This window comes from Mesoplodon bidens (assembly GCF_964165515.1).
Source record: "Mesoplodon bidens genome assembly, chromosome: 19".
NCBI classification, from domain to species: Eukaryota; Metazoa; Chordata; class Mammalia; order Artiodactyla; family Ziphiidae; genus Mesoplodon; species Mesoplodon bidens.
Window position 1 is genome coordinate 29,107,636 of NC_138179.1, and position 15,825 is coordinate 29,123,460.

The 15,825-nt window shown below is 62.0% G+C and overlaps 2 protein-coding genes across 3 annotated transcripts in view; one reads left to right on the top strand and one right to left on the bottom strand.

The window, feature by feature from the left end:
* Positions 1-2,921, top strand: part of FAM83G (family with sequence similarity 83 member G) — a gene marked incomplete at its 3' end in the record, with an annotated part of 28,328 nt that extends 25,407 nt beyond the window's left edge. The window contains exon 5 of the mRNA XM_081218774.1: positions 2,526-2,921. Coding sequence (XP_081074900.1) covers positions 2,526-2,921 — 396 coding nt within the window. The remainder of the gene's footprint in view (positions 1-2,525) is intronic.
* SLC5A10 (solute carrier family 5 member 10) overlaps positions 1-13,651 on the bottom strand; it is a gene marked incomplete at its 5' end in the record, with an annotated part of 54,351 nt that extends 40,700 nt beyond the window's left edge. For both annotated transcript variants that reach the window (XM_081218772.1, XM_081218771.1), the window contains 8 exons: positions 3,060-3,265; positions 4,699-4,779; positions 5,076-5,181; positions 10,989-11,093; positions 11,771-11,830; positions 12,162-12,266; positions 12,530-12,601; positions 13,538-13,651. In XM_081218772.1, the coding sequence (XP_081074898.1) occupies positions 3,060-3,265; positions 4,699-4,779; positions 5,076-5,181; positions 10,989-11,093; positions 11,771-11,830; positions 12,162-12,266; positions 12,530-12,601; positions 13,538-13,651 (849 nt within the window). The remainder of the gene's footprint in view (positions 1-3,059; positions 3,266-4,698; positions 4,780-5,075; positions 5,182-10,988; positions 11,094-11,770; positions 11,831-12,161; positions 12,267-12,529; positions 12,602-13,537) is intronic.
* Between the last annotated feature and the right edge of the window lie 2,174 nt (positions 13,652-15,825).

Consider the following 15,825-nt stretch of genomic DNA (forward strand, 5'->3'; position numbering starts at 1 on the left):
GGCGGCGTGGGGTCTGCAGGGCAAGCTGATTCCAATCCTGCCTCTCCGCCAGCTCCTGTGACGTGCCGTAAGTCCTTTCCTCACTTTGGGCCTCAGTCTCCCTGTCTAGACTGTCCTGTCTAGTGAGGGGGTCAGACGTGCTTCTCTGTAGACCCTTCCCCTGTGATGGCCTGTGATTACAAGAGCCCAGGGCCACGCTCCCCACGGGAGAGAAGAGTTTCCCTAAATCCCTGCGCGTCTTCCCTTATTTTGCTCCGTGCTCTTGGCGGCCAGCCCCGGGAGGTGGCTACAGCTCCTACAGCTGGAGAAGCTGAGGCTCGGTGCCCCAGCAGGCAGGGCTGGGGCCTCCCCGGCAGCATCCTCCCAGTGCATCTCCGCACAGGCCCCGCCGGAGGCCAGCTCCCTCTCCCCGCCCAGCCGCTGGACCTCCCCGAACCGCTCTGTCCTCGCCTGCAAGATGTGACATGACCCCCGACCTGCAGGGCTGCTGCAAATCCTGGATGAGGCCGCGTGTGGACAGCCAAGCCCGTGCCTGGGTGGCTGGCTGCGAGTCACCAAGTTTAGGCATCCGTCAGGGCCACCTCGGGGTCAGCTACGGCCCGGTGCCACCAGGAGCATTTGGACCCCTTGGCTGTGAGATGGGGACAAGAGAGCCCACGGGAACACGGGAGAAACGAGGTGACGGGGCCCATGCACTTGACACTGCGCCTGACCTGCGCAGGAGCCTGGAAGGTGGTGGCCGCCATGAGGACTGACCCAGCTGCTGCCTGAAAGACAGCCCGTCTGAAACTGCAGCAGCGGCAGGTGACGAGAGAAGCACCGGCACCACGGGAGTGGGCAGGCCCCAAGGACCCTCTGGTCTGTGCGCCTCCCAGGGGTATAGACTGAGCGGCTGAGGTCGGGGAGGGGCGTGGCAGCTCTCTGCCCACCGGGCCTCTGCCTCCTGTTTTACTGGATTTGTTGGGTTCTGATCGTCACCTACACACTGTGACTGAGCTGGGAGACACTGAGAAGTCTAAAGAAAACGAAAAGCGCCCATGGCCCCAGGACACAGAGCTGCCGCTTGCCGCTGACCACACTGAGGGTGTCCCGGGGGCCGAGTAGAGTCCTGCCAAGCCCCCAGGACCCAGTGGGTCGGTACCTGCGTGGCGGGGGTTCTGGTCCAAGGCCCAGCAGTCACCCAGGCAGGCCCAGCCTGAGCAGGAGGACGATGGGGAGGGAAGGCTGAGGCCAGGCGTGGGCCCCCAATGCCGGTGGCACTCTGGACCCCCTTGGGGTCAGCTGCCTCCTTGTGTGACCTTCTTATCCAGGAGGCAAGCCCAGTCCAGCCCTGACCTCCAGGCCACTCACTTGGCCTTCATGTGAGCGCTGACTCACCGGGCCTTCATGGGAAAATCTCCCGAATGCTGCCCCACCCAGAGACGCCAGTGCCACGCCAGGCCATGCTGAGTGCGGAGGGAACAAGAGGTGCCCTGGGGTGGAGGGGCCCCGGCTGGCCCACAGGGCAGTCCAGACACTTCCCCGCACGCCCTCCACCACCGGCCTTTGAACCAGCCCCTCGCTCACCCAGGCCGGCGGCCCTCAGGCCTCCCAGAGGTGCTAGACAGACACCTGTGGTGGGCGCAGCCTACAAGGGACTCTCCGGCACCATGTCACAGATGGGAAAACTGAGGCCCAGCCTCCCAGGGTTTCTGGACCCTCCCAAGCTAGATTGCCTCCCACTGTCACAGCCCAGGCAGGGTCTCCCAGCGAGCACACAAAACACCTACGCTCGGGAGATGTAGAGTGCCCCTCGCTGGGCAGGCCCTCCACCCTGGGCCTCAGTGTCCTGGCCTGTGGATGGGGCCGCCGGGTGTGCCTCACAGGGAAGCTGCCCCTATTCACCCCACAGTGACTGGCTGGGTCGACTCTCGGGCTGGCTGCCTCACTCCTGGGTGGGGCCCTCGAGGCCATGGGTCCAGAGGCAAGGACGGTCATCAGGCCCCTGCCCGCTGAGCCTCTGGTGCTCACGAGGCCCCTTCCCGCCCAAGTGCCACCTGGAGCTACCCATGGCCCTCGAGGCAGGCAGGGTGGGGGTATCGTCTGCTTCTTCCCAGAGAGGGAGCAGGGCCGCCTGGTGCCACTTGGTACGCGCCCATCTCGGGAAGGACTAGAGTCAGACTCCGGAGGAAGACCTAGCCGCCACACTCGCCAGACACGCGGGCGCAGGGGGAGGCGCTGTCTCTGGCATCCCCGTCCGTCCCTCTTTGGAGGGCGTGGAGGAGGAGGGCGGGGCATGGGGAAGAGTAGGCACTGGCCTTAATGCGACCTCGCAGGCAGGACCGTTCCCCTGGGACATGTGGGGAAACTGAGGCACGGGGGACTGGACGACACTTGTCTAGGACCACCAGTTGGTGAGTGGCAAGGCCAGGAAGCAAACCCAGGTGTGCCGGCTGCAGCCTGCCTGGCAAGGGCCCCTGCCTCGGGAGGGGGCAGAGCTGCCCCAGCCCCCGGGTCTCACTCACTGCTCTCTCTCTCTCTCCCAGGGCCAGCGGTTCCACCACTATGGAGTCCCTAGGGATAAAGATGCCTTCCCGCAGCCGTCGAGGACCCTGGGACCCCCGCGGTACCGCCCCGCCGCCAATGGCGCCCAGAGCTCCAGCAGGAAAGCGGGCCTGGCTGTGGCAGGTCCCCAGCACTCGCAGGCCAAGGGTGGCCCGGGGCCCTGTGAGCTGCTGGGTCCTGGGACCCCAAGACTGGCCCGAAACGCCAGCCCCCAGCCCGAAGGCAGGGCCACCGAGGAGCATCCCAGCCCCCTCGGAATCCCGTACTCCAAACTGTCCCAGTCGAAGCACCTGAAGGCCAGGATAGGTGGCAGCCAGTGGGCTTCATCCGACTCTAAACGGCAGGCCCAGGCCCCCCGGGACTGCAAGGACCCCTAACACCTTGTGCCCGGGCCTGAAGCCATGCCATCCACGGCTTCCACCCCAGCCTGGGCTCACCGTGCAGGTGTCCCCCGGCCGCCCTGACCTCCAGAGCCACCCTGGAAGGCAGGAAGGTAGGGAGGGCGGCGACCTCACCTGGTCGGTGCACCAGTACCAGGTGGCCATGATGGTCAGGCCGAAAGTCATCCCGGTCCACGGGAGGTCCCCCGTGTAGGGGTCTCGGAACATGTGCATGGCGTCTGCCCGCGGCATGTGGCAGGTCGTGTTGGAGATGATCCTGGATGGGACGGCCCGGGCGTAGGCTGACGCCAGCTGCTCATACCCGCCGATCTGCTCGAAAGCTGGAGGGGGCGGGCGGGACAGGCACGGTTGGTGGCTGGTGGCTGTGACTCCCAGCCCCACTGCCCTCATCTCACGAGTAACTTCTTCATGCATCAAACTCGACTTTTTCCCACTTTACCTTTTCCAGTGTCTGGAAAGGTATGGAGGTAGAGGGTTTTAAAAAAGGTGAATTCAAAGGACTATTTTATTTGTATTTAAAATGATAATATTAAATGAGCATTCCACACGAGGGCACCCCAGTGTCCTGCCGGCCTCTGGATGCCCACTAGCCCTAGGCGAGGAGCTCTCTGCCAGGCTGTCGACTCAAGGAAGCAAACGTGTCTTTTCTTGGCATTCGAGGACCTTCCTGAGGAATCTGAAGGGCTAACGTCCTGACCCAGGGGCTTCCAAAGGACATGGCTTCGGCAGAGCTAAGAATGGCTGGGGGATGTGGCACGGAGAAGGGACACAGAGTCCCCAGAGGGGCAGGGGCGCCACCAAGGCTACACTGCCAGCTGGCCGGCGCGAGCCGACCACGTTCACCCCCTCACTGCTCCTGTCTGCCTCGGGGTCTGGGCCCACCTGTGGCTTTTGCTTTGTCTGTGGTCACTCCCCCGCCCCCATCCAGACCGGGCCTGGCTGCCTGGGTGCCTTTCCCGCAGTGGGCTCCGGGGGCACAGGCCCCTGGTCTGTGAGGAGGCTGGTACACAGAAGGCTGGGCAGCCATAGGTCCCACTGCCCCACCTTCCCCAGCAGGCAGCCCGCTGCCCGGACTCTGGGCTCCCGCCATCAGTGCCGCCTGTAGCCGAGGCCGGGCCAGGGTGAGTGCTCAGAGCGAACAGACGAACACTAGACACGGGTCGGAAACTGCCCAGCCACAGGGTCCTAGAGTCTGAGTCTGGAAGAGACCATTTGCCCTCTATGGGATCCTCCTGGCTCTGCTTGCATACTTCCCAGGATGGGGACCTCACTACCTCTGGGGCAGCCCCTCCCCACCCCGAGCTTCCTCCCTGTTCCCAGACCAGGAGATCCAAACGCCCCCTTCTCTCCACCTTGCCTTTGTCCCGCTGGCTTCTTGAGATCTTGGACATGCTTTGAAACAACGGGGGCAGATGTCCAGGTAGGTCTGTGGTCTCCCAACTGTGTCTGCACACCCACCCGCAGCCCTGCTCCCGTTGAGCCCCGAGCCCGCGTGGGTGTGGACGGCCCTGCCTCGAGTCAGGTCCACAGCCAGATGCCAGCCGGCCCGGAGCTGGTGACAGAAGTGCTGCTGGGCAGCAGGGGTGGGAAGGGAGCAGGCCTCCATCACCCAGGGGAGGCCGGCGGGGGGCTGACTGCCTCGTGGCTTGACCTCCTGAGGCCACCCACCCCCAGTGCGGACACCGGGGCCCCGACAGGGCGGCACCCAGACCCCAAAGCGCTCGCTGCTGTGGCAGCCCCCATGGCCTCTCACCTTTGACCGTCAGGATCACGGCTCCCACCACCATGATGAGCGTTTGCAGGGCATCTGTGTAGATCACAGCGGCCAGGCCCCCTGTGGGTGGAGACAAGAGAGCTGGAGGGGCCCTGGCCTTGACGGGGGAGGGACAGGGAGGTGACCAGAGCTTCGGGAGGGACAGCTATTCCACATTGAAGTCCCCTGCCCTTGCACAGGTGGACGAGCTGTGGACGCAGCAGCCGGGCCAGTGGAGCCAGCTGCAGAAGCCCGGGTGCCTGACACAAACTGGCCAAGTCCCAGGCTGTGGGAGGGGGCGGCCCCCTGCCCCCTGCTAGCCTCTCGGGTTCCCGTGTGCGTCCACAGGCCACACTTGCCACCCGCAGGCACCGTACCTGCGATGGTGTACAGGGCCGTGACGCTGAGCATGAGGATGGTGGACAGGTAGAAGCTCCAGCCCATGCAGATGTGCACGAAGAGGGCCCCCGCGTACAGGTCCATCTGGGGACGGGAAAGGGGTGTGTGCAGGGGCCCGAGGTCACCGCAGGACCCGGAGCGCCGCACACCCAGCGTGTGGCCTTGGTGCCCCACAGCGGAAGAAGGGGAGACCGCCCCCCCGCCCACCTGCCAGGGACTGTCCTGAAGGGGAGGAAGTCCTGGCTGTGGACAAGCAGTGTGCAGGGAACGTTGCTGATGTTAATAAAGTCCTGAATGGCCTCTGCCCACCAGGGAGCAGTGTTGCTGTTCAGTCTGGCCCCTGCCTGGGGATGGAAAAGGGAGTCCGGGAGGGCTTCCTGGAGGTGGGGGGGTCCAAGAAGACAAGTGAGCCTCCACCTCCAGACCCACATCTGTCTGGGTCCCTGTTCTCTGCTCCCTGTTAAGCAGGGCACCCCAAGAAGAAACCAGATATGTGAAAGGGGTGGGCTGGGGGAACAGAGGGGCCATCTTGCTTATTGACCCCCTATGGGGCTGACACTGAAGCCAGGACCGTGTCTCAGGCCGAGGCTGCTTCCTAGGGCTGAACTGGACACAATCCTGCCATCCCAGGCCCTGGGGCAGCACAGGGGCAGGAGTTGAAGCCCTGGGACGAGTCTTCTAGCCTCAGCACTGGAATGGGCCTTACGGACCACAACTGCGCGCCCCCTCCCCACTGCACTGTGGGTGCCCAGGGAAGGAGGGAGGACCCCATCCTGCGGGACCTAGGGGCTGGGCCAGGGTCCCTCCCCCACACCAAGTTTCCGAAACTGCCATTCTGGGCTTGCTTAATGGCAGGGAGTTAACCCAAAATACAGCCTTTGGGGCCAAGAGGCTCCTCAGAGAGCTGGGCAAGCCCGCGGGTTAGCTGAGCTTGCTGAGTGGCGGACAGTCTGCCTGAGGCCTGGAGCACCGGCCCAGCTAGGAGCTGACCAGCCCCGCTCGGAGTCAGGCTTGTGGAGCCCCTGCTTCCCCCAGGCTCCTCCCCTCCCCTCTCCTGGAGAGGGCACCTGCCAGCGTGGGCACTCAGACAAGCTGTTCTCGGGAGTCAGCGGCCCCTCACTCTGGCCCCCCTACGCCCCGGCTATGAGTGTGTGTGTCCACCTCCAGCCCAAGCTAAGAAACCCAGAGCTGTTGAATATCAGAGCAGGAAGGACTCTCCAAGCCCCCTGCCCCATCAGACCAGGGACAAACTGAGGCCCATGGAGGGCAAGCGATCTCCCCAAGGCGAGGCCCTGGCAGGTATCAGAGATGGAGGGGACAGGAGACGGAGCAGGGGGGGCTCTAGAAAGTAGCAGCCCCTCCTCCCACCTGGTTGCCCTCCAGCCACTGCTCAAGACCACTCCCTGGACCCCATCTGCCTCAGAGGACAGCCCTGGTCTGTGCGCCCAGCCTTCAGGCTCTGGCCACGCATCCCTTTAAGCCCAGGTAAGTCTGGTCACACAGACTGGCCGACATTCCACGCCAGGCACTTTGCTGCCTCCAGGCCTTGGCTCGCCCAGGTCCCTCTGCCCTGGGACCTCCCAGTCTCTGCATCTCATCGCTCAGGACCCAGCCCGCCCCGACGTCCTGCTCCCCGACTGCTCTACTGCTCAGGGGCTTCCTTTCAGGGCAGCAGATCTGAAGAGTGATAACGCGGGCAGCGGGAACAGCACAGGCTCAGGTGTGGAGGTGGGACTTTAGCCGCGGTCTCCCCTGGGGACCTTACGCAGCTGCCGCTGGAGGCCAGCAAATGCACGGTTGCCTGCTGGCTCTAAAGGCTAAAGGAGACCCCGCGAGGAGCCTCAGACGACCCCCGGCCGGATCTGACCTCTCCTTCTGCCGACGGAGCTCCCTCTCCTGGGGCCCCAAGTGAGCTGCAGCCTGCTAGAAACTAAGAGCCCCGCTCAGACCTGGGTCTGTGTCCCTGGTAAGCACGTCGCCTTACCTCCTGAGCCTCTGGGTAAAGTGCGGGTGCAGATGTGGAGAAACACAGGCACTTGTGCTCGGCCCCCTCTAGCCCTGCTGGCCTCTGCAGGCCCTGCGCAGGGCAGGCCGGGGAGGCACAGGCAGGACCCCTGAGGGAGCCGCTCCACTCCACAGAGCAGGGCACGGGCGCAGAGGCATGAAGCAACTGGCCCAAAGCTGCACGGTTGTGAGCAGGGCCACGGGCTGCAGGGCTGACCCTCGGGACCCCTGAGAGGGTGGACCCCCCCCTTTCTGCACCATCCCACGGGCTTGCAGGGGCCATGAGCCCCAGACATGGGAGGGAGCTGGGCTGAGCTGACCTGCAGGCTAGGGCTGATCCGCTGGCTTGTCACAGCTTCTCAGGACCCCGAGTTCCCCACAGGCACGTGCCCCCTGGCTGGGCCCTGCCTTGGCCACCTTCCTGCACGGGACCCTATTGCCCCCTCCCTTTGTGGGTAGCAGAGAAGCTGGGCAGGTTCCTGCACCGACATTTACCACAAGTTTACCCTAAATCATCCTGTGTCCCCGACCCCCAACCTCGCCCATCTCCACAGAGGCCGTCACTGTCCCTTCAGTGTTCTGGACACGTCTCACCTTTGCCACACTCCCTGCACCCACCCCACCGGCCACGGCTGTTGATTCCCAAAGTACTCCTGCCCGCCTCCACTGTCCCCACCCTGGGCCCCATCCCTTTGGAATCCCCTCGCTTGTCCCTCCTGCACTCGGCTTGTTCAGAGGGAGCTCCGAGGTCTCTGCATCTCCACTCACGCAGAATGAAGCCCACCTCCCGGCCCAGAAGCCCTGCACGCACCCTCTCCCCAGCCCCATCGGCTTCCCTCAGCGGCTGGACCACCCTCTCCAAAGCAAGCCTGTCCCTTGCTCCTTCTCTTCTGTCCAGATTTCAGCCCTGCATTTGCTGCATTGATCACCCTTGTACCACTTAGTGTGGATGCACTGCTCTGTTTACTTATCTCATCTGCCTGGAAGGAAAGGTCCTTGAGAACAAGAAATGGGTTCATCATGGGTGCCCACCCAGGGCCTGGCACACAGTAGGTGCTCAATAAACAGGCACGTTTGCATAGACCAGGGGCTGGCACACTACAGCCCACAGGCTTGATCCCATCAGGCGCACTGGTGTGTCTTTCAAACGCCAACAGCAAACTTGAGTGGTGTGTAAGTGGCGTGCAAAACTGAGCATACTTTCTATCTGGCCCCTCACGGAAAACCTAGCCAAGCCTGACATAGATGATTCCATTCAGTCCCATGAGGTGTGCCGGGCACCTAGTACCAATGGGGATACACCAATGAACAAAGAGAAAAAATGGGGGAGGCGGACCATGACCATTCTAAAGAAATCATTCGGCGTAAGAAGGTAGCACGTGTGTGAAACACAGGGGGCGCAGGTCTGCACCTGCGGGACAGCCGAGGGCCTCGCTGAGAGGGTGAGATGTGAAAGACCTGAGAGGCAGGGGCGTGAGCCACATGAATATCCAGGGGAAGAGGTTCCAGCCAGAGGACACAGCAGGTGCAAAGCCCCTGTGGCAGGGTCATGCCTCGGGTGTGCTCAGTGTAGCTGGAGTGATGTTTGTGTCGGGAGAAGCAGAAGTGAGGGTCTTGTTGGCTACGGTTGGCCTTTACCCTGAGTGGCCTGGGGTGTCAGGCCGGGTTTCTCTATTTCCCAAAGCACACGGTGATGGAGCTCGGTTCCCCCCAAGCCCGTGTGAGGCCCCCTGCCACCCATGGCTTGCTCTCTCTGCAGACCACTGTCCCCACATGGGGGCTGGCAGCAGGCAGGCCCTGTGGTCTCTGGACAGGCTGCAGCTGGTGAGGGTCCTGGGCGTGCAGACATGTAGGGGCGTTCTTGGGGCTCCACCCAGTGAGGTCAGGGCCTCTGGGGGCCAGCTGGGCACACACACTGCAAACAGCTTCAGCCCAAAACATTAGCTGGGGGGCCCCAGTCACTCCCAGACCCAGCCCGGCAATCCACATTCCTCCTGCTTCCCTGTCCGCTTCATCCAGGTAGCCCCAGCATCGGCACTGAAGCCCCAGCCTTGAGGTTCCCCATTTTATAGGTGGACAAACTGAGTCATCCCATCACAAAGTGGAGTCTGAAGTGCCATGTCCTGGCTCCTTCAGTACCACAGGGCAGTGGTCGGGCCCACTGGGCTCTAATGGTTGTCTGTGCCCGATTCAGCAAGTGGTGACCTTGAGCAAGTGGTGGCCACTCCCTAGGTCTCAAATCGTCTTGTCTGTAAACAGGGCTGCGCACGAGGTGGCCTCTAAGGACCCCCCACTTGGCCCCCCAACCCCGACATTCTGGACGTCCTGCCCAAGCTCTGAGTGTGAGGTGTGAGTTCTGCCTCAGAGCCACCAGCAGGACGAACAGGGGGGTGGGCGGGGAAGAAACCCCTATGCCCAGGGGTTGGCCCCCGGCCCCCCGCCTCTCGCCCCTGTCCATCCTCTGGGGGTGCCGGTGGCACTAACACAGACCTGACCGTGTCACCTCTGCTCAAAGCCCCCAGGGCCCCTTGGGCACTCCTCACTCATCTCTGACGGAGCCCCCTGGGCCAGGGGGGGAACTGCCACCCAAGAGCCAGCTGTGGCCCTCAGGTCTGGCTCGTGTGATGGCTGGTCCGCCTCAGCCGCCACCGCTCCCGGTCACCTCCCTCCCAGCTCCTCCTCTGCTCCCGAGGCGCCTGACCCCTGCAGTCTGGGCCTCTGGACGGGACAATCCCAGACGCACCCTACGCCATGCACCTCTCTCCTTGGCGTTTGCACCCCCCATGCCGTTCGTACCCCCTTCTCCACTAGACCCCAACCAACGCCACCCCGGGAGGCGCCGCCAATCCCTCTTCTGGGTCCGCACTGTCCCCCCACCCCCACCGTGACACACCTGCGTCCCCCTGTACTGAGGCCCTGCTGCCAGGGAGGCGGCCGGCACGGGGCGGGGGGGAGGGGAGGAGCCCGCGTGGGAACCGGGCCTGGAGAGCAGCGGCGCCGCCCAGGGGAGAACTCTTAGGACCCGTCCAGGGAAGAAGGCGGCGCCTGCTCTCTAAACGCCCCGAAACCCACCCAGAAGGAGACGTGCAGACGTGCAGCTCCGGTGGAGTCCCGGACGGCCGAGGCTCCCGAGGCTGCGGGGGCCGCGAAGTAGGAAGCCCCGGCCACGCCCGCAGAAGCGCCAGGCCTCACGGGGGAGGAACCAGGCTCGGGGCTGGGCGGGCCCGCTCGGCCAGAAACAGGCCGCCCAGGACCCGCCGTCAACTTCTGAGCCCTCGCAGGGGCCGGAGCTGGAGCGGCTGGACGGCCTCAGGGGACCGGCAGGCACCGAGGACTCGGGAGGGAGGACCCGAGGCCTGGTGCTGCCGCGGAGTCGCCGCGCGCTGGGCACCAGCTCCCCGCCCTCCCGGCCTCCGTTTCCCTACCTGTGAAACCCAGGGTGTGGACAGGACGCGCCCCACGCTGGCCCTGCAGCGGGCCCAGGCCAGGCCCCCAAGGGAAAGGGGGCGCCGCGGGGTCAGCCTAGCGGAGGACTGACGACCACCCGGCATCACGGGCCAGAAACCTCGGGCTCTGGGCGCCCCCTAGTGGGCGGTTCCGGCTCACCCGGTGCCGGCCCTTAACCGTAACCCCTGACACCGCGTATCCAGAACATGGGCAAAGCAGGAGTCATAGGGCCTGCGTTCTGCCCCCAGATTCGCCGGCTGCTGAGCCCAGCCCCAGGGTGCTGGGCCAGCTATGTGACCCTGGGCAAGTCAGTGTGCCTCTCTGGGCCTCAGTTTCCCCAGCTGTTAGACAAGGCAGAGACAGATCAAGGGATGTCAAGTCCCTTCGAGGGCCCCAGAGCAGGGATGTTCCAGCCAGAAGCTGGGGGTGGGGCAGCTCACCGATATCTTGGTGAAGACAGACAGCAGCAGCGACAGGACAGACAGGTACATGCGTATCCGTTGGCCTCCATAGCGCTTCTGGATGTATTCAGGCATGGTGACAATCTGGCGGGGGCACGGGGGCAGGGGTTAAGCATGCTGCGAGACCATGGCCTGTGTTCAGGACCGGGAGCTTCTCGCAGTCCCAACACCAGGCCTGGAATTCCAGGCTAAGCGCTCTGATCGCATCCTGAGGGGCTCAGGCCCGGGCGTGGCAGGCTGAGACAGGAGGAATGGATTCGGGGGACTGTGCCTGGGGGCACAGGCATGAGTTTGGAGGCCGTGGTGACAAATCCAGATGAGCTTCGGCTGGTTGGGGAAGCTGGCTGTGCTAGACTGAGACAACCAGGACAGGGGATCCCCTGGACTTAGCGACAGCCCAGCTGGGGCTGAAGGAGTGGCGGAGTCAAGGACAGTGTCTCCTGGGTGTGCCACCCAGGTGTGCAGCCCAGTACACAGCCCAGGTGTGCAGCCTGTGTGCTCGGGTAGATGCATCATCCCCCAGATGCAGCACGCAGGTACAGTAGAAACGAACAGACGAGGCCCATGGGCTGAGGTCCGAGGGGATCTGTCTTCGTGGGCTGATGGGAATGTTAGTTGGACTAACAACAAACCCAGAACTGAGAGTTGTGGGTTCACTCACCTTGTGAGTGAAGCCAGGGGTCCTGCCCATCACCACCACCCACTCCAACCAAGGCCCAGACGCAGGTGAGGCTGTCCTGAGGCCCCAGGAGCAGACTCACCTCCGAAGAGATGTAGATGGGCACGAACACCCATGCCAGGGCCAGCAGCACGTACGTGGCCTGAGGGGGACAGAGGCAGAGTAAGGACAGCAGATAGCAGGGGTCTGGAGGCCTGAGTTGCCATGAGAACCTGGGGCGGCCCCGCCCCCTGCAGCCCTATAAACAGATGGCCAGGCAAAGGCTCACGGCTTCCCACTGCTCTTCAGCATTCTGAAGACCCAACTTCCCCAGGAGCACTGCCTGCCTGGACGCTGGCCACCCCGGTTGCTGGGAGCTGCCCCTCTGGCCATGGAGGGGTAGGCTCTGATGCAGCCCCATCCAGCGTCTCTCAAGGTTGCTGTGCTTCCTCCCACGGCCCCCCACAGCCTGGGCCCGCCTTCCAGGAGCTCACATGCCACTCGAAGCCTGCCACCGCCAGGCCTCCAGCTGCGCCCGAACCCGCCAGTCCGATGAAGAGGCCCGAGCCCTCGCTGCTGGCAAATAGGGAGGCTCCCATCTGGAGGAGAGAGAGGAAAAGGATCTAGCAAGAGGCCCACCCTGACTCCGAGCCCCACCCTTTCCACGTTTTCCAGCACTCCAGCTTGGGGACCCCCTGCCACTCTCAGCCTGCCCCATCACTGCCTGCTTGGGCTGGCCTGGGGGGTGACATTGGGTGAGGAGGACACACATAGTGACCGCAGGGATGCAGATGAGGGCTGACCTAGAGGTCAGATGCGGCCCCACCGGAAGGAGGGGCGGGAGGAGACAGGGTGCACTCACCGGCCCCCACGTCATGTCCCGGCCCGCCAGGAAGTAGCCGCTCACCGTGTTCCTGCTGGCCCGGCACGAGGACTGCAAGGACAGAGGTGCAAACTGGAGCCCTTGCGTGGCTCATGCCGCTGCTGCGGAAACAGTCTGCTGGCTCCCCAAAGAGACACACAGATTATCCCAGGACCCAGCAAATCCACTCCCAGGATACAGAGAACTGAAAACAGGTGCTCGAGCAAAACCTGTACTTGAATGTTCACAGCGGTGTTATTCACAACAGCCGAAGGGTGGCAACAGCCCCAATGCTCATCAGCTGATGGCGTTAGGAGTAGACAGGTGGAGGCCCTCCCCTCTGTGCAGGGTCCTGGGGTTCACTGCGCAAGTTCCTGTCCCCTGAAGCCCCGGGGTTCACCTGTAAACGGGGCTGGCCTTTGGCCCGGGGCTGTGGGAGGGTTAGGGTGAGGTGCACAGTGCCTGCATAGAAGGGGCCCCGCTGCTGCCTGTGATGACCTAAATCGCTTCTCTCCTATCAAAGCTGGGAGAAACCGGCTTATGAACTAGGCTAGGCTGGTGGACACGGAGTTGTCAAAACAGAGACCCCCAGGTCCTGCGTGCCCCTCCCTGCCTCTGGATTCTGGCCCAGCTGGTGTGGGTGCAGCCGAGAACCCCTGTGATTCTATCGTTCAGGGCGATGTTTGCCCAGTGAGTCCATCTGACATCGGAGGCGAGGGCAGGAAGACGGCGTGCTGTGCCCGGGCCCCCAGCTTGTCAGCCGCATAGAAGGCCCCGAGCCTCCCACTCGGCCTGCCCTTAGAGAGGCTTCCTATTCCTCACTTTAGAGACTGAGAAGCTGCTGCCAAAGAGCGAAAGGGGCTTGGTCAAGGTCTCCAACAAATCTCCCTCGGGGCTGGGAGGAGGACCCCGCAGGCCTCCAGGGAGAGGATGCAATGCCCAGGGACGTGCCGGCCGGTTCCCACACCCCACCGCCCACCCCAGCTGGTACCACCACCGTCCTCTCACCCATATGCCCACAGCCACGTTCAGGGCAAAATACACGGTTATGATGGTGATGTCGACCGCGCTCAGCTGCGGCCCGGGGGCGTGGGGACCGCCGGTAGAGTTGTCCGCAGCCATCCTGCTGCAGGGCCAGCTCCAGCGAGAGGGACTGAGGCCAGACCAGGGCAGAAAGGGCTTCCCGGCAGGAAATAAATTGATGATTAAACCGAGCCGACGGTGCCATCTCCTGCCCACAGTGTGGCCGCGTGCAGGGAAGCTGCTTCAAAGTGCAGCTACATCTCCTCCACCCCCAGTGGGGATAGAGGGAGTGGGGAGCGCTCGGGGGAGGCTTGGGAAAAGTAAAGGGAGCCTAGTGGATCCAAAGGCAACCAGAATAGACCCAGAAAGGGGTCGTTCCTGAATGGGTGGTTGAACCTGTATGTAATTCGGATAAGAAGCACGAAGGGTTGGGGACAGATGCCCCACTTCTGGGGACACTGCCATGATGGCAGCCACATCCTTCTGCAGCCAGCAGGCCGTAAGTGGACCTTGGGATAGTGACTTGCGTCACACGGTTCACTTCCAGCCACAGCAGTCCTGGTCCTAGAACATCCTTCATTGGACAATAAAGGCCTGTCACCAAATTTCCTGCTCCCTTTTCTAGACCAGTGATCAGGCCAAACCGTCCCATCCTGACCATCCTCTTGGGTCCCCAGGGTTACCCAGGACCACAGATACTGGGTCCCAGTATCTAGCACGCGTCTGCCAGGGGCTGAGAGCCACCATGCTTAGCTTTTCTGCACACGGTCCCCTTCTGGGCTCAGAGTAGGTGGTATGGGTCACAGTCAAGGAACGAAGGCAGGAGGCTGGCCACCTGTCCCTGCACGACCACTTGAGGGCCAGAGCTGGGCTTCAGCTCCATATCTGATCCCAGATGCTCCCTATTGGTGGCAATGATGTCTCTGGTTCCACTGGGTCCTTCCTGCTCAGATTGCTCACTAATTAAATCAGTGTGTACAGCCGGGTGGGTCTCAGTGTGTGACATTTGGAGTTTAACCGGGACACGCAGCCCCTCCAGAAGTGTTAATGAGTGAACGGCTGGCACTGGGAACACACTGGCCTGCAAAACCAACTGTGCCTGTTACTCGGTAACCGAGGTGGAGGGTTTAAAGATTAATCACCTCACATGCAGGACTAGACAGGGAAGAAAAAGTAAGTCACTGCTTACAGTAAAGTCAGGCAGGCTCAGACCACCCCTCCCCAACTACCCTCACCTTCAACAAACTAGCCTCTCAGGTGGTTTTACTTCCCAAGCCATTGCTAGAAATGTATCGTGAATCAAAAGATCACTTTGTACTGGTCAGAAGGACACAACGGGATAACGTCCAGGTTTATTAAACTGGTCTCCTAAAGATGCAGTAGCTGAAAGAACAGTATCTGGTCCCCGCTCCTCAGCCTGGGTCTCGGAAGGAAATAAACCACTAAGAGACAACCCTGCCATCCACTTCACCTTCTGATCAAAAGGCCTGGGGAAAGGAGGCCAAGAAGACCTGATGGATGGGGACAGGGAGAGGGCGGCAGTGGAGGAAATGAAGGAAGCCTTTATGTCCTGTTTACAAACACCACTTCTGACACCAAATGTGTGGGGGTTTTCTCCACTCCGACCAATTCTCCATCCCTCTGGACACCAACTGGGTGTCCTGTGACTCAACTCAATTCTGACATTATCTGCGAGTTAGCACAGACCCCACAGGCTAAGGGCTCAGTCCGGCAAGACTGCTCCCACTTCAGATGCCAGGTGCAAGTCCTGGGCCTCCTGTACTTCTGCTGACCGTCTGTAAATTGGGAGCTCCCATACCCCTTCTTCAGGTTTGATAATTTGCTAGGATGGCTCACAGAACTCAGAGAAACACTCGATTCCTTATGATTATTATAAAGGATATTTATAAAGGATTCAGATGAAGAGGTCCATTGAGTGAAGTCCAGAAGAGTCCTAGCACCAGTGTGTTCACCAACCTGGGACACTGTGTTCCCTTCATCGTGTGGGGTTTTTATGGAGGTGTTATCACCTAGGCATGATGGATTAAATCACTGCACTAATAATTAGCTCAAGACTGAAAGTTTCAATCCTCTAATCATGCCTTGGTCTTTCTGGTGTCCAGCCCACATCCTGAAGCTCTCTAGGGGCCACTGGATTGTATACTTTAAAATAGTTTAAGTGGTGAATTTTATGTTATGTGCATTTTACCTTGAGAATAAAATAAATAGGCTTCTGGAATTTAAAAGGCTTTAGAGGTCTTGGCCTCCTGCAG